The sequence below is a fragment of the Pinus tabuliformis genome, chromosome 6 (assembly GCF_031772625.1).
Source record: "Pinus tabuliformis cultivar Carrire ecotype Pingquan chromosome 6, CPIR1, whole genome shotgun sequence".
Taxonomy (NCBI): Eukaryota; Viridiplantae; Streptophyta; class Pinopsida; order Pinales; family Pinaceae; genus Pinus; species Pinus tabuliformis.
This window is the reverse complement of record NC_142292.1, coordinates 1218318802-1218344022: the sequence shown is the minus strand read 5'-3', so window position 1 is coordinate 1218344022 and position 25221 is coordinate 1218318802. Positions and strand designations below refer to the sequence as shown.

The following is a 25221-nucleotide window of genomic DNA, read 5'->3' as shown; positions in this document are numbered from 1 at the left end:
TGTAATTTATGTATTTTCATGTTGATATGACACTTATTTACCTTCTCTAGAAGATTCATTCATGAAATAGCATGCATTTAATGAATGAATTGGTTTCCTAGCTTATAGAGGCAAGTTGTTTTGATTGCCTAATTTTCAGTGCTTAGTTTAGAATTGGTTGAAACAGCTCCTAGGATAGTGAGCTCGACCCCTAGAGGCAGGGAAAGATGTTAGATGGCCTATATTATGTACTTTCTTGCTCATTTTCATGGTTGGACTCTTGAGGGAGAAGCTCTTATTGTATTACTCATTGTATCTCTGCAATTTTTGGCAAAGGAAGACCAGGGTTTTGCAGTCCTTTTTGGGATTCTTGTGGTCACATGTATTGATGGTGTGTTTCTCTTTGTACTTGTAAGTGTGTTATGTGAATCATTTCCTTACTTTTCCTTCTGCAAATTAGGCAAATGAAGTGTTAAAGTAGAATTCATGACTGTCATGCTCTGCTTTTAAGTTTGCTTAATATCAATGTTTTCAACTGTTTAAGGGGAATTCAAGGTTATTGCTTGCTCTCCTTAACTCCTCACCGGTCATTCTCATCCATCCATCTCTATCAAAGGCATCAATACTGTTTCCTACCTTGCCCCAAAGAACCCCCTGCGAAAACTGTGTCCAATCCCCGCACCCGAAATTGCCATTCCCCAATTTTCCACCAAAACTTTAAAAATCCCAAATTTAAACCTTTTGATCAGTTTACTAGCCTAAAATCAGTGTTTCCCTATTGGTCATCTCGCCCATTGAAGATCTTTACTGAGATAGACCGGAGAGAGCCTTCTCCTGCCCCGTAGGGCTATCTACGAGGCTAAGTGGTTTGATGTTGCCTTGAAGTTTACCTTTCTCAGACTGAGGTGAAATTTCAAGCGCTAACACTGCCCACGGCTTCCTATGCCCCATCAACTGAAGAAACTAAGCCTCTTGGCTTTGCGCAATCCCAACAAGGCTGAATCGCTCTTCTGGCCAACCACGTCACTCCTACCTGGCTAAATAGGATGACGTGGCTCCTCGTGAGCCTTTTCTGCCTTCCTCTGCCTCTGCACTGGCCTCTCTATGGCTTGAAATGATGATGTAGGCCCTTCTGCGTCACTCTTTCTCTGCTGCTTTCTGCTTAGAAACAGCTTCTGTCTCTCGGCACAGTTGTTTTTACTGCAGATTCTCTTGTTCCACTAGTGCCTTCAGCTCTCCTGTGATCTGCAACCCTTTAATAGCATGTTCAAATTTCTAAGTCTAGCACGTTAGAAATTTTCCTGCCCTATTTGGTTTATTCCACCTACTTGATTAATTATTGAACAAGTTATTTAATGATATAAATACTGAAATAAACACAATGCAGTCTCAACCATCTACAAATCATCAACTGAAAGAAATAGACAAACACACAAGGGACAACGTTATTTTTGGAAAATCGTCCCCAAAAAAACCCAACATGGGAAAACCGGTGCAGTAGTTCTGAGGGTTTTATTATTAAGCATCTTTTCTTGAGTTCAATTGGGAGCCAAACTGGCTCACCCAACAGAGAAATGAATCTGGCAATAATACCTCTCTTTGGAAGCAGATATTTTGAAAGTCTACTCACGAAACTCTCTCCAACGCCTCTCTGAGGCACTGCGTCAGCCCACCTGGCCTCTGCGTCAACCTGAATCCCTCCGCATCATCCCTTTGATGCTCTGCGCAAGCTCTCTGGCCCTCTACATCACTTTTGTTGCCTCTGCGTCACTCACGCAGGCCCTCTGGCCCTCTGCGATGTCACACTGGCCCTCTGCATGGCTCCTGCTGGCCCTTTGTGATGTCACACTGACCCTCTGCGTGGCTCCTGTTGGCTCTGCTTCTGCCTCTCTCCCTCTGCGTTGGTCTTTCGGCACTATCTATGCCTCTCTGCTATGCACTCACTACCCCTCGCTACAACTCTGATCACTGCTTCGATTTCTCTTAGCAAACCCCGCTCTAGAAAATTGAACTGACTGATCAATCTGGTGTATCTCCAACTGACCCTCAAGCCTCCTCTTATACCTTTTCTGTTGAGTCTTCAATGGCCGAGATTACATCTCTAATCAACGGTTAAGATTACAATTGGCTTGATCCATGTCATTTAGAACCTTCTCACCCAATTTTATATTAATACCCATTAATATTTTTATTTTCCTAAGTTTAGACTTAGGAACCCATTAAAAATATTAATTACTTTAATATCTCTCTAATCGGGTGGAATTTCCCCAAACAACTTATGGGTCTTGGAGATCTCATGTGCTTTAGCCTCTCCACCAATTTTCACGGCTAGAGCACATCCGATGCTACCCCAAATCAATAGAATCCCCCTCTGGTTGTCACAGAAGATCACAATGGTATCCAACACGTGTCCACACTACTCAATGAAGAGCTTCCTCAACCAGACAGCTTCACACGAGGTCATACTCGTAACTATGTATTCAGCCTCAGCTGGTGCTCAAAGCAACTAACTTCTGCTTCCTGCTCATCCAGGATATCAAAGCAAAACCCAAAGAGAACCAGTACCCAGAGTGCTCTTGCAATCCTCCACACTGCCTGCCTAATCAGCATCAGAATAATCATGCAGCTTCACATTTCCGGCAGTGTATCTCAATCCATGAGAGATTGTGCCCTAAAAATATTTCAAATGATTCTTAGCACCAATCCAGTGAGACTCAACCATATATGAGCCCAACATGCTAACTGCAAAACATATATCCGGACAGGAGTTCACCAAGAACATCAATGCTAGTATGAGTTTATGAAACTCAGAGGCATCTTCCAAAATTAGGTCTAGCATCACTACCGCATAACTTCTTAAAGTTAGGCTTCATCGAGGTAGTCACAGGCTTGCAGTTCACCATTCCAAGTCCGGAATCCAACTCCCTCTTACATTTGTAGATGAGAGGTTTTGTACCTGCCAGGAAGAGATCATCCACATAAGGTACCAATATGAGAGGTCTATCATCCACAACCTTTAAGCAATGGTTTAGATCAGCTTCACTCCTAGTGAATCTCAACTTCATCAAATCGCTATCAATCCTTTCATACCAAGCTCGGGGTGCTTGCTTTAAATCATAGAGAGCTTTCCTTCACCTGCATACATGAGATTTCTGATCATGAATCTCAAACCCCTCGGGTTGTTCCACATCTGAGGTCTTGCTATTACATGAGGGGAACGGTCCCCTTTGTAAGATTTCCTTTAGTACATCTTGGGCATGTACCTTCATGCTCTTCTTGAATTCAGGCATCCCTGTCACCATCTGTCTCACATCGGGTAGGGTCTTACAATGAAGATGAGCAGACCTTCGGTGCCATTGAAGAGATGTGTCACACAACATGGTCCCTAATGGACTTCCTGCAACTTGATACAAATTTCCAACCCTGAACCCATGAGTAAAAGCATCTTGAAAATTCCATTTTCAAACACGTACCTTTCCATCGATGAATGCCACCTTGAAACCTTTGACTTCCATTGTCGAAATGGACACCAGGTTCTTCTTGAGATCAGGTACATAAAGAACTTCTTGTAAATGAATCGTGCTACTCTCATTCAATTGAAGGGTAGCATTCCCTACACCCTTTCTGGGATAGGTGGCATCATCTCCAAGAATAATCTCCATGATTGTCTCATTCTCTATCAAATTAGAGAGAGATTCCTTGTATCTAATGAAGTGCCTTGAAGCACCACTATCAATATACCACTTTTCAAAGTGTTCGGAGGAGAGGTAGTGAAGAGGGTTGATCTCCTCTTGCTTATCTGAAACAACATTAGACTCTTCATACGTGGAGATACTTGCTTTCTTGAAGAGACAGCCATTTCCTTGATGACCTGCATTCCCTTTTCCTTTGCCATTGTACCTGTCATTCCTTCGATCATTGAAGATGCCCCTAGAATGATTGTTATCATCATCAAGTGATGTGTCCCTTCTATTTGGACACTTCCTCGCATAATGGCCAAACTTATTGCAAGCAAGGCATCTACCATTCCTTCCATTCTCAGATCTGGACTTCCCATTGAAGTGACTTGTAGGTAGGTCACTTTGATAATCTTCTTTGCTTCGACTTCACCACTGCGCCACTTTGATAATATTCTTCGCTTCGACTTCACCCTTGGTGAATTTGAAATGGAATGAGGAACCCATTGAGTCTTTTCACCTTGTCCAACTGTCTTCGGTGATTTCTCTTTCACTCTTGCTTGGGCTTTGTCTTCACCTCAGCTCTAATACCATGTAAATTTTAGGTATGTTCTACGCTGAGAGCAAATTTACTTCAATTTTCCATATTAGCTCAATATCAATTCCAAATTAGCAATCACATTTAGCATGATAGTAAAATGCAGATAGAACATAAACATAAATCGCAGAAAACAAGCCAAGGCAAGAGGACACAAGATGTGGCGCCAACCAGAGACAAACCCCAATGTTGGGAAAGTTGGAAACCCTCCATCAATTCTTCTTATGTTCTTCAATAGTTAAACAGAGAGAGAGATAGTACATATACATCAGAAGTCAACATTTTGATTTGACAAAATAAGAGCAGAGGTCTTCACTAAGAATATAACACGTGAGGTAGCTAATTTGAACTCAGTGAAGGCATACTGCTTCAACTGATTCTCCAAGGTGATTCCATCACCATGCTGCACTCATCACAGTGTTGCACCCATCATTGTGTTGCTCCCATCAATGAGTTGCACCCATCACTTTGTAGCACTTCATTAACGCTGCGCCATGCTGCACCATTCATCATCACGATGTTGCACCACTGGCATGCTGCACTATGTTGCACCATCCATCATCATTATGCTGCACCACTGTCATGCTACACTACGCTGCACCATTCATCATCATTATGTTGCACCACTATCATGTTGCACTATGTTGCACCATTCATCATCACTATGTTGCACCACTGTCATGCTGCACTATGTATCCAGACCTGTTCCATACATCCGAGTTTGTCACTGCTCCTAGGTCATCTCCATACATGTGATAAAGTTTCTCCTATGACTGCATAGGAGCCCCCTGGTCAATGTGATGATCATCCTCCATTAGGACAACCTTCATAGAGCTCCTTCATTGACAGCGAAGAGCTCTCATTAGTATCTGCGGCTAGGGTATATCCTCTCATTAGGATAGCGTCTAACTATGTGAGAGACTACAGCTAGGGCTCCTTTTGGAGCATCCATTGGCAGCGTATAACTTGTTGTGTATAAAGGTCTCCTTTAGGACAGCGTGAAGGGATCCTCCTCTAGCTGTATAGAACCCTCATTTGACTTGCAGAAGAGACCTCTTCTTTCCAGCGAATTAGAGTGGAATAAGGCCAACAATTAGGGCCTGCATTAAACCTTCTTCCATGACTGTGTTAGGTTCACTTTCATGACAACGTTAGGTTCTTTATTAGGGCAGCATTAGGGCTCCTCCATACCAGCGTTGAAGCCTTTCCTTGCTGCGTTATAAGAGCCTCCTTTTGGGCAGCAAAGATTCCTCTAATGTAACAATCATCCTCCATGAATGTAGATGAGGGCAGCGTATAGATCTCTTTAGACAGCGTCTAGGGCTAGGGAAAACCTTCTAGGGCTGCATATTCTCTTAGGGACTCTTCCTTCCACTAAAACCCAAACAAGTGGAGAGGAAGAGATCACAAGAGGTGTGCACCAAATTACTTGCAAGCCACCTCTTTTTATTGTAAAATGTTGAAGATAGATGGGGCCAATTTGGTTGCTAGCTCACCTTGACAAATTGTCGCATAACACAAATAAATTCATATCTCCATGAATACATGTTGGAATCGGATGATCTTTAGATCAATCCTACACTTCTCGACGAGAGGAATCCAAGAAAAATATCAGTTGCCATAAATAAGAAGTCCCACATGGAGTTTGGCCCTAGTTGTCAATTTTAACAAGCTAGCAGGGTGGCAATATTTGCAGACACATGTCTTCAAGAGATGTTGGAGTATGACAAGACAGTTTTGCAGGATATTGGTGGTGTGGAGGAGCGAAGAGTTTCCTATTAGACGAGGGAGGTGGCAATGCATCCATCTTTGGGTCTACCCATTGATGAGATGCAAACAGATGTAGTGGCATTCAACAAAGCTGCATCATTTTCAGGCAACATCCCTCTCCAAGAGTACTTAGACAGGGCATGCAGAACAGTTTGGCAACTCGTGCCTATTGTAGGGAGAGAGGTAGGGTTCTCTCAGCGGATGTTGTCGATTGACCAAGTAGAGCAGCACAAGTTGAGCGTGGACAAGGAAAATTTTAAGAACCACCCTAAATTTATATGTATAATAAATGGGCTAATCCCCATGATACATAGGAAAAATGGAAGGCGATTTTATCAATAATATAATATGTAAATATAATTTTTTTGGCGAATCTCTCACCAGATTATATTATCTTGTACAGTGATGGAGAATCTTTCACTGAATTATAAAATCATGTAAGATCTTGGCAAATCTTTTACTGAATAATAAAACATTGTGAAGTCTTGGCAAATGTTTTGTTGAAGTATGAAACCATATATGATAATAAGAAAACATATTCATTAAACTGTAATATACTATAACATACATGTTTGGAAAAAAGAAACATAATTTTCTCTTCCTACAAACAATGTTCCAAGTTTCAGTGGCCGTGTTTGTCAAGGTTCTTACAATACAGTCTTTCATATCCTTCTATTAGTTTTGATAATATTCCACAACAAAGTTCTTGTAGGTGTTGATATTGACCACGAGTTTTGTCAAGGTAGGAGAGATTAATCTTTTTTCTACAACTTTTGTCAAGCTACCACTTTTTTCAAGTGATCAAAATTCTTTTTTATTCCATAGACTCCAACTGCGAGATTAAAAAAAAAACACATCAAGTTTGTTTACCCCAACACACCAACAAGTAGCAAGCCCCAACTATATTGTATAAGAAAGTATTAGGTATACCAAAGGCTTGAAGGGGATCTAATTGAAAGAAGAGACCATTGTGAGAAGCCTTCCAATCAATATATGAATATATAAATGTAGATTTATTATTATTTTAATTGGAAATCTTCAATTAAATAATAAAATTTAATTACATCTCTCCCAATCTAAATTGCTTATTAGCATAATTCACTACCCTTATACGTCTTGCATTTTTTAATAGCCTTGTAACATGTAGATTAATTTCCTTTTTGGTGAACAATCTCCAACTTTTAGGAAAATATGGTGCAGTGGCTCCAACCCCTACAAATCATTAGGACAAACTAAGAATAGCACAGAAGGTGAAAGGTTGTACAAACCAGCTTATTTTTCAAACAACTAATCCAACATCAGTACCTAAACTTTTTCATGAAGATATCATATTGAGAATGTTTGAAAAATGGTGGGAAATCTTCTGGGAGGGTGATGCGGAAAGAGTGATAAGGTTTCACTGTTTTGAATTTTTTTTGTTAAATCAGAAAAACCAATATTAATGGAGATATTGGTATTTTTTACTAAATTTTGTGAAGTGACTAAATATAGTTTTAACTTTTAACCATTCACCTTAAGATGTTTTTACAATATAGTTTCCTAAGTCTATTTAATATCTTCATTATCATAAAAACCAACATATATCCATCTTAACTCCACATCCACCACTCTTAGAGGGATGAAATCTATTTATCCCTTTGAGCACTTGGTAGACCCAGAATTAAGATGGATCTAAGATGATAGAATTTCCCCTTTAAATAGTCTATGCTCACATGAATACCATGGTATTACCATGGGTCAATACCATGGTTTATCATAAACCTGGAGGTTAGAAATTACTATTAGTAATTTATAAAAATTAATAATTGATTTTTATTTTATTTTATTTTTTATTTTAACCAAGTTAAAATGTTTAACATACATCAAATTACACCATCCATTTTTACTCTTGATCCACCAAGCCCCAAGAGGGATCAAATATTTTTTCACTCTATGCTTGTTTGCATATCACTATATTTGATCCCTCCCGCGGCTTAGTAGATCCAGAGTAAAGATGGATCTATGCTGGTTTAATTCTCCCCTTTAAATAGGCTACATTCCACGTGAATACCATGTGTCATTTTTATTTTTATTAATACTAATATTAGCGTTAATAATGTTTTTTGCATGGTATTAATAATAATCTAGCCCATGGTATTTGGCCCATAGTATTTTTCCCATAGGTTTCACCTAAATATAACGCATTGTTTGAGTGTTCGTAAATATAAGGTGACTTGTGGAGTAAATATAAAAAAATGTTTTATTTATTTACCATACCTCTCGTTTATTTATATTTTTATTAATTTACCATACCTCTTTTACAAATATGTTATTTGGCCCATAGGATTCACTTAAATAAAACCTCTCTTTTGAGCCTTGATAAATAGAAAGAGGGTTATGAACTAAATATAAAAAAAGGTTTTATTTATTTACCATACCTCTAGTTTATTTATATTTTTATTTATTTACCATACCTTTTGAGTAAGTATAAAAAGAGGTTTTATTTATTTACCATACCTCTCATTTATTTATATTTTTATTAATTTACAATACTTCTTTTATAAATATGGTATTTGGCCAATAGGATTCACTTAAATAAAACCTATTCTTGAAAATTAGGGTGAATGGAAGGTTGTAACTCCTAATTTCAAGCGCTAGATTTACCTTTTTTACCCTCTCCCTTAAAATAAGGTGGGCTAACCTCCATACCTAATTTTTTTATAAAATAAATTTGAGGCGATTTGTAAAAATGTACTATGATACAAAATATTCGCCCACTAAAAATTTAAAACCCCTTAATTTCGCCTAAGGGCGAAAATTCGCCCCTAAAATTTTCCATGAGCGTGGACCAACATCAGCATAGTAGACTTGTTCCTTACATCGAAATCCATGCCTTAGATGGGCAAGAGATCATGAGTTGGTATCCTTTTGATGGAGTATCAACCTTAGTTCGGGGCACAATACAGCAGGGGCACTTAGATGAGGGGGTTACTATATGTTTCAGTGGGATGTGGACCGACAATTCATCAGTATTTCAGTAGCACTAGCCCAGCATCAGCAGAGTGGGGTTGACCTCGGCCTATGCCCAAGGTTGGATTGGAGAGAGGTGATGAGTTGGTATTCGCTTGATGGAGCAACAACTATAGCCAAAGACAGAGCATAGTCTGAGCCAAGGGACTTGGGTGATGATTGGCCATGGTGGCATTGGGATCCAAGTGGATCTACTAGTAGCAGGTTGAGTCAGAGATGGGCATGGGATCCAGGTATTAGGGGATCCAACCATGTTTGGATTGGTTGGAGGCATGATGTGGACTAGCGGTTCATATGGGATCCTGCTATCAGTTTGCAGATGTCTCTACAGTGGACAGTTGTGGATTGCTTGAGGGCAAGCAATCTTGGGGCGGGAGGATTTGTAATGTCCCCAATTTTATTTTTCTCCATAGTACAGCCTAGGTGGATTTCTAGGGCAGGGGATGGCCAAGTCAGTGGAGCAGGTTTATGTCATTAAGGGTCCTGATGGAGTTTTGAGGAGTTTTTATGGGGTCTGATGGCATTCGCTTAGCATATTCATCATCATGAGCAGTTCTGCACATCTTGTTTTTGGTTCCATGACTTTCTGATAATTCCCGTAAAACGGGGTTATTATTGGGCATAACTTAATTAATTACACTCAAGGTGGCATTCCGAGAGGAATATTTGACAGAACACCTTAGTGTAATAGCTCGTTGGAACCAAAATGAGAAGATCTACAGGATGGGATGCTGAGAAGTGATTTCTAGTGGCCGGAGAGAGTATGGTGGGCAATTTACCATTTTCCTTGATTAAAAATGACTTTAATTAGTCATTTAATTAAGGAAAAATAATTAATTGGAGGAAATAGGCCAAAAGTGACTTAAGTGAAATAAAATAAAATTAAAAGGTCACTTAAGATAAAGTCAATGGAGGAGCTTCTAGAATAATAATAAAATAATAAAATAAGATGCTTCTAGAGGCTTGGAGATCTATCCATCAAATCTATAAAAGAGGAGGAGGAGGTCATTTGGAGACATCTTGGATTTGTGTATTGTCTTTGTGGTGAGGTTTTGAGAACCGGTTCTCTACTTCAGCAGTAGCCCCAAGACGGAAACCCTCGGGTGATTCAGTGAGAGTGGGTGAGCACCCATCTCTTCCCTTGGTGGATCCATTCAAGGTTCACAGGTTGCAGTTTATTGATTTTTAGTTTGTTTTGGAGGCCAATTGCGGCATTATTGTAGATCTATTTGGGGCCATCATCTCAGCCATATTCCTACTCTCGTACTAGCTTATTTACATATTAATAAAATAAGGTTGAGATCTTCTGCATGTTTATAACTTTATATTGTCTATTATTCAGTTTCAGATTCTATTTCCCGTTTTTGTCATAAATTTTGTGGTTTAAATTGTGCAGATTGTTTATGGTATTGACGTCTTATAATTCTGAAGTATTTATGAGTTGGAATTTCAAGAAAACCCCAAATTGTACCATTTGGGACATTACAGAGATAGTGTCGAGACCTGAAGGGATGTCATGGTGACTTTTAGGTGGCTTTACAAGATCAAACATGCTATGGATGGCAGTGTGGAGAAGTTCAAAGCTTGATTCGAGGCACAGGGGTTCTCACAGGTAGAGGAAGTTGACTATGAGGAGACCTTCACACCAATTGCTCAATATACCTCGATTAGAGCACTGATCTCCATAGCAGCTAAGATGGGTTGGAGGATCCACCAAATGGATGTGAAGACCGCCTTTCTCAATGGGGTCATACAAGAGGAGGTTTACATTGAGTAGTCACAGTGCATTGAGGTGCATAGGAGAGAGTCTCATGTGTGTAGGCTTAAGAAAGCCCTCTATGGCCTAAAGCAAGTGTCGAGAGCATTATACGAGAGGATTGATGCTCACTGCAACATATGGGTTTCCAAAAGAGTGATGCAGATCTGAAACTATATTTCATTATGGTTGGCGAGGATCAACTCATTCTGGTCATATATGTGGATGATTTATTTATTACAGGAGAGGAGAGACTCATACAACACTGCAAGAGAGATCTTGCTTCAAAGTTTGACATGACTGATCTGGGATTGATGCACTATTTTATGTGGTTGGAGGTTTGGCAGGAGGATGGGCATATCTTCGTGGTCCAAGGCAGATATGCAGGAGACATATTGAGGAGATTTCATATGGAGGATTGAAGGCTTATAGCTACTATGATGATCACCAACTGGAAGAAGCTGCATGATTCTAATTCCGGGCTGGTGAACCCCACATTATACCATCAGTTGAGCGGTTTGTTGATGTATCTGGTCAACACTAGACCGGATATATGTTTCGCAGTCAACACATTCAGTCAATTTATGATGGATCCTAGGAGGGTGCACTAAGTGGCTACAAAACATTTGTTATGGTACATACAAGGTACAATGGACTATGGACTAGACTATATCCAAGGGGGTGGAGGCAAGTTGACAGGTTGTACAGACTCGGACTAGGCAGGCAGTGCTAGTGACAGGAAGAGTACATCTGGGTGTTGTTTCAAGTGGGTTCGGCAACGGTGTCGTGGTTTAGCAGGAAGCAGAGATCAGTGGCACTGAGTTCCTCAGAGGCAGAGTACATTGCAGCTAGTCAAGCTAATTACGAGGCTATTTGGCTTCACAAGATGTTGTGTGACTTATTTGGTCAGAGGCTGAGACGAACTACAATATACTATGACAATCAGAGTTGTATTAAACTCACGAAGAATCCAGTATTTCAAGACCGGTCAAAGCACATAGAGATCAAGTTGCAAACATTCTCACCAAGTCCTTGCCAAGGGGAAAGCATGTCTATTTCAAGGACAAGATGGGAGTGATGAGAAACAACTTCCTCTGTAAGAGAGAGTGTTGAGAAAAAGGTACCAAGGAGGTGTTTCCTAGTACTTTATGCCTTTGGCCTAGGAAAACACATGAAACCCAATTTTTAATGTGACTTTATGAGTTATTAAAGTCATGTGACCTTTTAGTCATTTTATGAGGTACAAAAAGTACATGGTATTTTATTATATTAAAGTTACTTTATGTTTTTAAAGTGACTTTATGAGAAAAAAAAGTACAAGGTACAAAAACAAGTCATAAAGTGTCTAGGGAGGCTCATTAATAAAGGGAGAGACAGGGGTCAACGGGAGATTAGATCTCCACCCTTGATCAAGAAGAGCTGAGATCTAATCTCAGCCCTTGATGTTAGGGATATGGTTCTCTCATCATTATGAGACTAAAAAGGACGACAAAAGGGAAAAGTGAACTCATTTTCTTCATGTGCAAGTGTTGGAGAAGAGCAAGTAGGAGAGAAGAAAGCAAGGAGGCTTTGATAACAGAGATTGCTTGCTTAAGATGAGACTTACAGCAAGGAGAAAATGCTATAGCTCAAACCCCAAGGAGCACTGGCATGCATTTTCAGGCTGAAACAATGGTACGCATTCCCAGAAGTTGCAGGCAGAGTTTCAACGCATTTTTCGAGGGGGTTCTAGCAGCATTTAGTGTGGTCTGACAAGCCCGTTTTTTGAGGAGATAAAATTGAGTCTGAGGCACAAGTTTTAAGGCCGCAACAGCGCAGAAATTGAGGTTAATGGAGCAGTCCGTTGAGCATGCAGTTTGAGGGGGAATTGCAGAAGTTTCTAGCACATAAATTTAGGGTAATAATTGCTTAGCACAGGACCGAAATTCAAGGCATTAATTGCAGACCTGTGGCATGCAGTATGAGGAAGAAAAAGTGTCTGAAATATGCATGAATTTCTGAGCAGCAATTTGATTTTCTAGGAGATTAGCTCAAGTTTCAGGGGAAGAGATAAGTACTTCGATGTGTAATTAATGCTGTCATAAATTCTCTGAGATAAGCAAATAAAATCCTCCTTCAAACTGGTTTTCCCCATAGGGGTTTTCCAGGATCTGAGATTGACCAAAAATAAGTGTCTTAAATTTGTGTGTGTGTTTGCTAAATTATTTTATCAGCTGAAAGTGAAAAAGGAGAAAGTAGTAGTAGCCTAGCAGTGTTTCTCTTGAATTTTATATTCATGTTTTAAATGCAAATGTATCATGGCGTTGGGCATTAAAAAAAATGTGTAAAACAAACTGAAACTGGAGGGGCTACAGCACACTAAAATTTTCTACCCAATGTCTAGCATGCAAAAGATGTTAGATTACCTCTTTAGGTGCTTACTTGAGAGGAGTAAGTGATTGTTATGATTTCTTTCCTAAGTTTAACTTAGCAAAAGTATATTAATTATTAAATTATTTAATGTTGACTATTAGGCCAAGTTTCTAAGGATAAATAATTAAATTATTAAATGACTTAGATCTAATTTCTACCATTGATCTCAAGTGAGACTTAGGACCTAATCCTCACACTCAAAGATTGAAGAGAAGGGGAAAGACGTGCAACAAGGGTTTTCCACAAGAGAAATTCAGAGGGTGCTTACCTTACCTTGGCATTCATCATTGTTTCTCAAAGGAATCAAATATTTTCTTGAGGAGTACTCCACCAGACAGACTCCTCTAAAGTGGTTACATTCTTTGAGGGTTATTGGAGTTGGTTTGGTCAAATGCACATGGTGTTATACTTACTAGCACATTCGATGAGGGTGCATTAGGTATAAGCTAGTTGTTTTAACAACCAAAGCCCACATTTGGACACCAATCCATGAGATCCAATTTTGCAAAGTTAGTTGGCCTGTTGGAGAAGGTGCCATAACTAATTTTGGTATTTTGGGCATCCTTTTGGCATTTCTAGATGGAACGATCCCTTGGTTTGAGGAGCACCATAGTTCATATGTTACCATTGGCATTGTTTTGGAATCTAAAGGTTGTTGACTCCCTCATCTAGGAGAGAACTCCCTTCATCATTGCACTTTAGCACATTTATTAAGATGGCATAATACATTTTCACATCTATCCAAGAAGTCTATTTTTGGACAAATAATTTAGTATTTATGTGGTCAAAAACAATCCTTGCACACAATTCTAGGGTGCACTTTCTTTGAGAAGTTGTTAGAACAATCATTACCCATGGTTTTGCATATGAATCAAGGAGATGTTGAAATTTGGTACCGCAGGACAGGTGGTTCCCTTAGGCTTTGATCTTTGGCCTAGGGAAAAGTGTCCAAAAGAATTTAATTTTTTCTCCTAAAGTGACTTTATAATTTTATAAAGTTAAATCTAATTTAAAAGTGACTTTAAGTGATAAAGTTACTAAGTCTAATTTTAAAGTGACTTTTATAAAGTCAATAAAAAATTAGAAAGCAAAAGTGACTTTGGAAATAAATGACTAAGTGGGTCTTTATTAAAGTGGGGTGAATTAAAATAATAAAAAGTGAGATTTAAATGAGCATTTAATCTCAGCCTTAGATCTCAATCTATTTCAGCCATTGGATTTAGGGATCACCCAAAAGTCACTTGGGGTTAGATTAAAGGAGGAAAAGGAGGAAAAGGTCATTAATTCTTTCATGAGCAGATTGAAAGAAGGAGAGCAAGGGAGCAAGGGAGATTTCTGGACAGTGAGCTGCGGAGTTTCAGCAGCGGAGTTTCAGCAGCAGAGTTTCAGCAGAGCGGAGTATCAGAAGCGGAGTTTTAGCAGCAGAGTTTCAGCAGCGGAGTATCAGCAGCGGAGTTTCAGCAGCGGAGTATCAGCAGCTGAGTTTCAGCAGCGGAGTTTTAGCAGGGTGGAGTTTCAGCAAGTCTGTACAGCGGAGTTTCAGCAGGGCGGAGTTTCAGCAAGGCAGAGTTTCAGCAAGGCTGAAATAAGTTGTAAAAGTTTGCTTGCTGATTTTTGCTGAATATTTCTTTTACTGTAAAAAGGCATTTTCCATAAATAAAGAAGAGCTCTCAAACTGGTTTTCCCCAAGAGTTGTAGGGGGGTTTTCCAGGGTCACATTGACCAAAAATCTCAGTGTTTAAATGTGTTTTAATGGCTGTTTATTACTGCTGATTTTTATTTCTGCAATTTCCAGCATTCTGTAAAATTTCCAGAATTTGTGTTTTCAGCAAATTTATTTTTTCCAGCTTGTTAAATGTATGGTTATGGGAAAAGGCATTTACCTATATGGGAGAAATAAGGAGAAACTGAACACAGGGGTGGGAAATGAGAAATTTCTACATGGTATCAGAGCTTGAGTGCTGAAGGAGAGTTTGGGACAGCAAAAAGGAAAAATTACAGCTGCTGATTTTTCAATCAGAAAATTCCAGCAACCTGATTTTTTTCATAAACAGCAGTTTTATCTTTACTACAGCAGTGCTATTTTTCAGTTTTAGGACAGCAGGATGTCATTGGGATTGAGGGTGGAGGATAGGCTGAATGGGCATACAAATTACAGCGTTTGGAAGGAGAGAATGCAGAGTATCTTTGAGGAGGCAGAAGTTTGGGATATCATGGTGCATACCACACAGAACCCTGTTGTTGTGCCTACTGATGCTACTCAGTTGATAGCTTATAATAAAAAGAACAACAAGGGTAAGAGGTTGATTCTAGACAGAATCAAAGACCATTGCATTCCTCATGTGAGAAGAAAGAGCAATGCCCATGAGATGTGGACAGCATTGTCCAATCTCTACCAGAGTACCAATGAGAACCAGAAGATGATCCTAAAGGAGAAGCTGAAGAACATTAAGATGGGTAATGATAGTGCAGCTGGATATCTCAAAAAGATTACTAATGTGAGAGATGAGTTGGCAGCGATTGGAGAGGCCATTCCACCCACTGAGTTGGTGCGGATTGCAGTGAATGGCCTCCCCCGTTCATGGTTGAACTTTGTTGATGGGGTTTGTGCACGTGAGACCCTTCCCACATGGGAGAGGTTTTGGGATGATTGCATTCAGACAGAGATCAGGAAAGGTCAGCTTGGGGCAGCCAAGCCATTAGAGCAAGATGAGGATGTAGCACTGGTGGCAGGAGGCAAGAAAGGCAAAGGGAAAAAGCAGGCTTCCACAAGCAGTGGTGGGGGAAAATGCGAAGGTAAAGGTAAACAGGGGAACACACAGAAGGACTATTCCAAGGTGAAGTGTTGGAATTGTCAAAAGATGGGACACTATGCAGTTGTGTGTCCGGAGAAGAAGAAGAAGAAGGGGAAGAACCAGGACGTGGCAGCTTCAGCAGAGATTGAGGACTTTGCAGGTCGTTTTGACCGGGAGTTTGCGTTCACTATGTGTGAGTCCTCTAGTGCAGGATCACCTGCCACACAGGTTCAGAGGGAGCATGCTTTTCCCTCGATTAGCGGAGCATCTTCAGGTATCTGGTATGTGGACAGTGGGGCTTCACGTCACATGACAGGAGCCCGTGAGTACTTCTTAGAGCTTTCAGAGAATGGCACTGATATAGAGGTAGTACTCGGTGATGACAGAGTTGTTAGAGCAGTCGGGGTGGGGACACTGACATTTCAGAGGGAGTCCAAACCTCCCTTGAAAGTGTCAGATGTTCTTTATGTGCCAGGGATGAGGAAGAACCTCATATCCGTCTCAGCTTTGGAGGACAGAGGATATGAGGTACTGTTCAGGGGAGGACAGGTGTTGATGTATCCCAGGGGCACTCCAGCTGATTCAGCTAGAGTGATAGGTGTACACCATGCAAAGGTGTACAAGTTTGCATTCCAGCCCCTTTTGGCATTGAGCAGTAGTACCGACAGCAGAGCTAGCAGTTCTGAGCTGTGTGAGATTTGGCACCGCAGGATGGGACATATGTATCATGGAGCCTTGAGGACATTGCGGGAGATCACTACAGGTATGCCAGATTTCAGTACTGATCACTTTGATACTTACAGAGGTTGTGCAATGGGCAAATTTGCCAAATCTCCTTTCCCCAGCAGTGACAGCAGAGCGACTGGGATACTTGATTTGATTCATTCCGATGTGAGCGGTCGGATGTCTCATGTTTCCTTGAGTGGATATGAGTACTATGTTTTATTCATTGATGATCACTCCAGGAGGACCTGGATTTATATTTTGAAGACCAAGAGTGAGGTCTTCAAGCGATTTCAGGAGTTCAGAGCTCTTGTAGAGACACAGACAGGTCGAAAGATCAAGTCCCTGAGGTCGGACAATGGAGGAGAGTACGCCCTTGGAGAGTTTGTTGACTATTGTGCGGAGGCAGGCATTAGGAGGGAGTTCACTGTTCCTTACAACCCCCAGCAAAACGGGGTTGCAGAGAGGAAGAATAGATCCATCATAGGGGCTGCCAAAGCCATGTTACATGATCAGGGGTTGCCATTGTTCCTATGGGAAGAGGCCTGCAACATAGCTGTTTACTTGCAGAACAGGAATCCGCATCGTGCCTTGGGGCACATGACTCCGAAGGAGGCTTTCTCTGGGAAGAAACCTAATATTGGTCATCTTCATATCTTTGGATGCATTACATACTCCTATATACCCAAGGAGAAGAGGACCAAACTAGAGCCCACCGCAGAGAAGGGTATCTTTGTGGGCTACAGGGAGACCTCAAAGGCCTTTCGGATTTACATTCCTGCACAGAGGAGAGTTGTTGTCAAACGGGATGTGAAGTTCGAGGAGGACAGGGCCTTTAGGAGGTCACAAGAGTTAGAGTATCTGGATCAGCCAGACCCTCAGCAGCAGTTGAGTCAGTCGCAGGGATCCAGTGGGCAGGGATCAGGAGGATCAGGAGGTACATCTATGAGGATGTCAGGTCCGTCAGTGAGCAGTGGCTCACCGAGCCAGAGGGGTGGTGCTCCGGGCAGCATGCAGAGCAGTTCACAAAGCAGTTCACTAGGGAGTCCACTGATGGACAGTTCACACGGTACCTCAGCTTCTACAGGTTCAGGTGCAGGTAGGAGGACAGCAGACAGACAGTCAGGAGTTCAGGCTCCTGATGATGATGAGGAGGAGGAGTTTCATTCTCCGGTGGGAGAAGTGCGCTCAGGGAAGAGGAAACCCAAGTGGCTTCAAGACACCTTGAGAGATGCCTCAGCTGTTGCTGAGCCGAAGAGGCCGGTCAGAGAGAGTAGACCACCTGAGAGGTTTTGTAGCTATATGGCGATGGTTACCAGCATCCTTGACTCTGAGCCTTCTAGCTATGAGGAGGCAGCTAGCCAGCAGGTCTGGAGAGAGGCCATGCAGGAGGAGTATTCTTCTATCATGAAGAATGATGTTTGGGAGGTGGTGCCGAGGCCTGAGGGCAAATCCGTGGTTACTTCCAGATGGTTTTACAAGGTAAAGCATGTTGCAGATGGCAGCATTGAGAAATTCAAAGCAAGGTTTGTGGCTAGAGGGTTCTCCCAGGTAGAGGGAGTTGATTATGAGAAGACCTTCGCTCCTGTGGGATATACTTCGATCCGCTCCATTATATCGATAGCAGCAGAGATGGGTTGGAAGATCCACCAGATGGATGTGAAGACTGCATTTCTTAATGGCTTCATACAGGAGGAGGTGTAAATTGAGCAGCCACAGGGCTTTGAGGTGCATGGGAAGGAGTCCCATGTATGCAGACTGAAGAAGGCCCTTTATGGCCTGAATCAAGCTCCCGGAGCTTGGTACTCCAGGATAGATACATATTTGCAGGGGATGGATTTCACAAAGAGTGAGGCAGATCCGAACCTTTACTTTATTGTGATTGGTGAGGAGCCTCTTATTCTGGTGTTGTATGTGGATGACTTGGTCATTACAGGTGCAGAGAGACTCATAGAGCACTACAAGAGAGATCTTGCGACGGAGTTTGAAATGAAGGACATCGGCTTGATGCATTACTTTTTGGGCTTGGAGGTGTGGCAGGAGGAGGGGCATTTCTTCCTGGGGCAGGGGAAGTATATTGTGGACATCCTTAGCAGATTCCACATGGAGGATTGTAGACCCATGTCGACACCGATGATCACCAACTGGAAGAAGCTTCATGCTTCGGATTTCGAGTTGGTGGATCCCACATTGTACAGGCAGCTGATTGGTTCCTTGATGTATTTGGTCAACACTAGACCAGATATCTGTTTTGCAATCAACACGATGAGTCAGTTTATGTGTGAGCCTAAGAAGGTTCACTAGGTGGCTGCAAAACACATTTTGCGGTACTTGCAGGGGACAGTGGATTATGGTCTGGACTACAGGCAGGGAGATGGAGTGAGATTGGCAGGATACACTGATTCTGATTGGGCAGGTTGTGCTTCTGATAGGAAGAGCACTTCAGGGTGTTGTTTTGGGTTGGGTTCAGCAGTAGTGTCATGGTTCAGCCGGAAGCAGCAGTCAGTAGCACTGAGTTCAGCGGAAGCAGAGTATATGGCAACCAGTCTAGCTAGTTGTGAGGCTATCTGGCTTCGCAAGATGTTGTTTGGCTTATTTGGTCAGCCGTTGAGACCTTCAGTGATTTACTGTGATAATTAGAGTTGCATTAAACCATTGTTTTACGAAACGGCCGGGTTGACTCCGAAACGGCCGTTTCGATCCGGGTTGAACAAAAAAATTTCAAAACGGCCCATTGACCCGGCTCGGTGACCGGGTCAGCTATGACCCGGCCGAGTCAGCCAATGACTCGGCCGGGTCATAGCTGACCCGGTCAACCCGGCCGGGTCACGTCAAAAAACGGCCGTACCGATTGGAACCGGCTGGGCAGCGATTTCACTTAAAAAAAATTACTTTTTTGCTGATTTGGAGCTGATTTAGTTAGGGTTTGTGGACATGAAAAGGTTTATGTGATTAGTTAAATGCATTTGGGGTCCATTTCCCCCTCCCAAACTCTATTTAAGACAGCCAAATGCTCTCATTTCACTCACAGCAGTCTTATGCATTTGAGTGAGAGTCTTCTTTGAGAGTTAGTGAGCAGTTCTTGAGCTTGTTTTGGAGCAGCAGTGAGGAGTCTTGGAGGAGCATTGTAGCTGGAGTGAGGAGCTTCTTGGGCAGCCATTTGGAGCAGCATTGAGGAGCTGATTTTTGGAGCAAGTTTGAGGAGGCAGTTTGTGCCTGGAGGTATTTTTTTCCACCTCTATAAATCTGTTTTTACTTATTAAATTTTAGGTGCATATAAAGATAGCTTAGAGAGTGTTTTTAGTCAAATAAATGAACATTGAATCAATTTTTATTTTTATTTTTCATTTTCAGATTGTTTTCCTAGTCAAAAAATGGCACCTAGAGCAAAAGATGCTGCTTGGGCATATGTTGAAATGGTTGATGATGAGATGTGTTGCAAGTTTTGCCATAGGAAAATTAAGTCAGGTCCTGGGGGGATTCATAGGCTGAAACAACACTTGGCAGGGATTAAAGGCAATATTACTGCATGTAAATCCCCCAAAATTGGGGAGATTAGAAAGACTTTGTTGGAAAGCTTTGAAAAATTTCAAGAAGAAAAGACTAGGCAAAAAGAGATACAGGCTGAAATTGGGAGGAAGAGGGAGATACAAAAAATGATGGCTGCCAACCCCCACTATGAGTTTGAGGGTTCTTCCTCTATCCCTCACACTGATGCATCAAACCCTTTCCGTTATGTTCCTCCCTCTTTTGCTTCTGTTCAAGATAAGGGAAAGGGTAGAATGAAGGGTGATGGGACTATCAAAAGTTTTTTCACTCACTCAGGCTCCTCTCCATCAGATGCACATGGTCCTGAAGTTAGTAAAGGTCTTTCTCAGCCCACTTTAGATGACCATTGGAAGAAAGAATTGAGGGAGACTGCTTGTGACTACATAGCTAGATGGTGGTATGATGCTGATATCCCCTTTAATGCTGCTCGTTCACCATATTATGAGCCTATGTTTGAGGCCATACATGCTGCTGGAAAAGGCTTCAAAGGCCCTACTATGCAAGAGCTAAGGGGGTTTCGTTTGCAGAAAGAAATTACATCAATTAATGAGTATTTGCAAGATTTCAAGGAATCATGGGCAAGAACAGGGTGTACCATCATGTCAGATGGATGGACTGATCAAAGAAACCGTACCATCATAAACTTTCTTGTCTTCTGCCCACAGGGAACCATGTTTTTAAAATCAGTTGATGCATCTGATAAGGTAAAAGATGGCCACTTGTTGTTTCAGCTATTGGATGAGGTTATTCAGGGTGTGGGGGTGGCTAATGTTGTTCAAATCATCACAGACAATGCCTCTAACTATGTTCTTGCTGGTAGACTGTTAGAGGAAAAACACAAGACCATCTTTTGGACCCCATGCGCTGCACATTGCATAGACCTCATGCTTGAGGATATTGGGAAATTAGATTGGGTCAGAAACACTGTAGATAATGCCAAAAGCATAACAAAATTTATCTACAATCATACACTGGTTTTGAGTATCATGAGGAAACACACCGGAGGCAAGGATATTATTAGGCCTGCCATCACTAGATTTGCTACACATTTTTTGACATTGCAATCTATGCTTTCCCAACATAGAAACTTGCAAAAGATGTTTTCCAGTGATGATTGGAATAATAGCAGTTGGTCTAACAAACCAGAAGGCAGAGAATTGAGAAGGAAAGTCCATGATGAAACTTTTTGGAGAAAGGCAACAGAGATTGTGAAGGTTGCTGAGCCACTAGTTAAGGTGTTGCGGTTGGTGGATGGGGAAAGGTTGGCTATGGGCTTCATTTATGAGGCTATGGATCAAGCAAAGGAGCAAATAAAGGCAGCATACAAGGATAGAGTGGCAAAGTATGGGCCCATTTGGGCAATCATTGATGAAAGATGGAACAATCAACTCCATCGCCCTATACATGCAGCTGGTTTTTTTGAACCCACGGTATCATTATAAAGCTAAGGAGTCAGGAGCTTTGAGGGGGGAGGTCAGAGATGGACTGGTTGATTGCATTGAGCGCATGGTCCCATCGGAGTCTGATCAGCTACTGATACATCAGCAGGTCACATCCTTCAGCAATGCAACAGGTACCTTTGGGAAGAACCTAGCAAAGATTGCAAGAGAAGCAGATGAGCCAGGTAAACAAAAATTTCAATTTTCAATTTCTCAATTTCAAGTTAGATATAATTTGTAATTTTGTTGAGCTTCAGCCTTCATCTAACTCATAATTCATTACACTCCTATGTTTTTTGCAGCACAATGGTGGGAGGCCTTTGGTGGCCAGTGCCCTGAATTGCAAAGGTTTGCAATTCGTATTTTGAGTCAAACTTGCAGTGCATCTGGGTGTGAGCGCAATTGGTCTGTCTTTGAGAGGATTCACACAAAGAAGAGAAACCGTTTGGAGCAAAAACGGTTGAATGATCTAGTTTTTGTCCAATACAACCTTCGACTCAGACGGAACCAATTGCTGAACAAAAGACCTGATTCAGATCCCATTGTGTTGGAAGACATTGATCCAACATCAGATTGGGTAGTGGAGAGTCGTCTACCAGAGTTTGATCCTGATGAGGATCTTGATGAAATTGATGTTGGAGATCCACTGCAGCGTGTTCAGTTGAATGCAGATCCCAATCCACCAGCCTCAGTCTCACAGCCAGCTAGTAGGACTCCAGTTGTAGGTGCTTCGCCTTCCTCTGCTCAGCCACGACAGAAGCGCAGCCGCATTTGTACTCTATCTTAGCTTGCATCTGCTTCACAGCCTAGTGGTACTGGTACTGGCACCACTTCTACAGTTGCAGTTGGAGACGATGATGATGAGGAGGAGCCATGGGGCTCCTTGTCTGGCTCTGATGATGATGATCCAGAGATTGGTCGAGATGATCTTGGCTCCTCTGGCAGTAGCCAGTAGCTACTAGCCTCCTTGGTTATTTGTATTTTGTTTTGACTCTTGAGTCTTTGATCATGTATGACACAGACAGACTACAGTTGACTATGTATTTACTATTGCCATTGGGTACACCGTACCATTTTGATATAATGGATTGGTTCATGAGCCTACTTTGATCATATGTTGTCTTCCATGTATATTATAATGTTGTGTGTTTGGAAACTTGAATGAAAATCTTTAAAATTATGTTTAAAATATTTAAAATTATGTTTTTTTATAAAAAAAATAAATATTTAATGTATTTTTTACAACGACCGAGTCATTGAAATCGAGCCGGCCGAGTCATTGCCGTTTCCGTTTCCGTTTCCGAGTCGATCCTCGGCCGAGTCCAAATCCGAGTCCGTTTTGTAAAACATTGCATTAAACTCATGGAGAATCCAGTATTTCATGATAGGTCAAAGCATATCGGGATTAGATATCATTTCATCAGAGACTATGTTCAGAAGGGAGTTGTGAAGCTTGAGTATATTTCCACTGATGAGCAAGTTGCAGATATTCTTACCAAAGCCTTACCACGGGGCAAGCATATCTACTTCAGAGACAAGATGGGTGTGGTGAGGAACACCTTCCTCGGTAAGAGGGAGTGTTGAAATTTGGTACCGGAGGACAGGTGGTTCCCTTAGGCTTTGATCTTTGGCCTAGGGAAAAGTGTCCAAAAGAATTTAATTTTTTCTCCTAAAGTGACTTTATAATTTTATAAAGTTAAATCTAATTTAAAAGTGACTTTAAGTGATAAAGTTACTAAGTCTAATTTTAAAGTGATTTTTATAAAGTCAATGAAAAATTAGAAAGGAAAAGTGACTTTGGAAATAAATGACTAAGTGGGTCTTTATTAAAGTGGGGTGAATTAAAAAAATAAAAAGTGAAATTTAAATGAGCATTTAATCTCAGCCTTAGATCTCAATCTATTTCAGCCATTGGATTTAGGGATCACCCAAAAGTCACTTGGATAACCCAAAAGTCACTTGGGGTTAGATTAAAGGAGGAAAAGGAGGAAAAGGTCATTAATTCTTTCATGAGCAGATTGAGAGAAGGAGAGCAAGAGAGCAAGGGAGATTTCTGGACAATGAGCTGCGGAGTTTCAGCAGCGGAGTTTCAGCAGAGCGGAGTATCAGCAGCGGAGTTTCAGCAGGAAAAGGTCATTAATTCTTTCATGAGCAGATTGAGAGAAGGAGAGCAAGAGAGCAAGGGAGATTTCTGGACAGTGAGCTGCGGAGTTTCAGCAGCGGAGTTTTAGCAGAGCGGAGTTTCAGCAGAGCGGAGTATCAGCAGCGGAGTTTCAGCAGCGGAGTATCAGCAGCGGAGTTTCAGCAGCGGAGTTTCAGCAGCGGAGTTTTAGCAGGGTGGAGTTTTAGCAAGTCTGTACAGCGGAGTTTCAACAGGGCAGAGTTTCAGCAAGGCTGAGATAAGTTGTAAAAGTTTGCTTGCTGATTTTTGCTGAATATTTCTCTTACTATAAAAAGGCATTTTCTAGAAATAAAGAAGAGCTCTCAAACTGGTTTTCCCCAAGAGTTGTAGGGGGGTTTTCCAGGGTCACATTGACCAAAAATCTCAGTGTTTACATGTGTTTTAATGGCTGTTTATTACTGCTGATTTTTATTTCTGCAATTTCCAGCATTCTGTAAAATTTCCAGAATTTGTGTTTTCAGCAAATTTATTTTTTCCAGCTTGTTAAATGTATGGTTATAGGAAAGGGCATTTAACTATATGGGAGAAATAAGGAGAAACTGAAAACCGGGGTGGGAAATGAGAAATTTCTACAGGAGATCCTCTCTTCAAGGGAACATTGGCACATATATTAGGGAGTGCCCTAGCCACATGAGAGACATGGCATTGAGTCATCATTCCAAGGAAGATAAAGACATATAGCAAGGAACAATAATGTTTGATCAAAAGAAGTATTACCTATGTTGCATGAGCTTTGAGAATGTGAGAATATTGGGAATGTGGATACAAGCATCTGGAAGACTAGAAATTTCACCTAAATTTATAGGAAAAAGGGGGGATGTGAGTAGCAAAATTATATTTTAAAATAACACTAAATAGTTAAAAAATCTAAATTTTACAACACTTTCATAGATAATATAGATACTCATTTAACAACATTATTATGCATGTATTTTGTAGTTGAGTAGAAATGGTTGTGATAGCAAGTATCAAATTAGAAGTTATAACATTGATTAAATATATATGAAATTTTCAATTATATAACTTATAAACAATTATTTTTAAGATACCTAAATCACATAATGTTTTAATATAAATATAATTTATATAAATAATAAATATGTTAAAATTTTTAAATATATAAAATAATTTATCAGTTTATACTATCACTTACGTAACATGTTACTATTATAAAGCATATACACTTATTACAAAAGAACATCATCCTAAAAAAAGATTGTTTTCAAATATGCATAGGATCACTACTCCGATAACTTAGCCTTTAGTCTCGGGGAAACTCTCCCAACATTGGCCTAGGCTTCAATCTCCCTGAGTCCCTGCAAATGACAGAGA

General features: G+C 41.0%; 2 protein-coding genes across 2 annotated transcripts in view; one reads left to right on the top strand and one right to left on the bottom strand.

The window, feature by feature from the left end:
* LOC149263074 (uncharacterized) overlaps window positions 1–25221 on the bottom strand; it is a 283712-nt gene that overhangs the window by 85993 nt on the left and 172498 nt on the right. The window lies entirely within an intron of this gene.
* Window positions 21278–22524, top strand: LOC149263075 (uncharacterized). Its single transcript, XM_089425730.1, has 2 exons — window positions 21278–21892; window positions 22010–22524. The coding sequence occupies exons 1-2, from the start codon at window positions 21613–21615 to the stop codon at window positions 22492–22494; spliced, it is 765 nt and encodes a 254-aa protein (XP_089281856.1). The 5' UTR covers window positions 21278–21612; the 3' UTR covers window positions 22495–22524.

Bases quoted from the DNA above. Each gene is read 5' to 3' on its own strand.
- LOC149263075 (XM_089425730.1), top strand. From the start codon at position 21,613: ATGGGCCCATTTGGGCAATCATTGATGAAAGATGGAACAATCAACTCC. The intron at 21,893-22,009 runs GTAAACAAAAAT...TGTTTTTTGCAG, and splicing joins AAGAGAAGCAGATGAGCCAG to CACAATGGTGGGAGGCCTTT.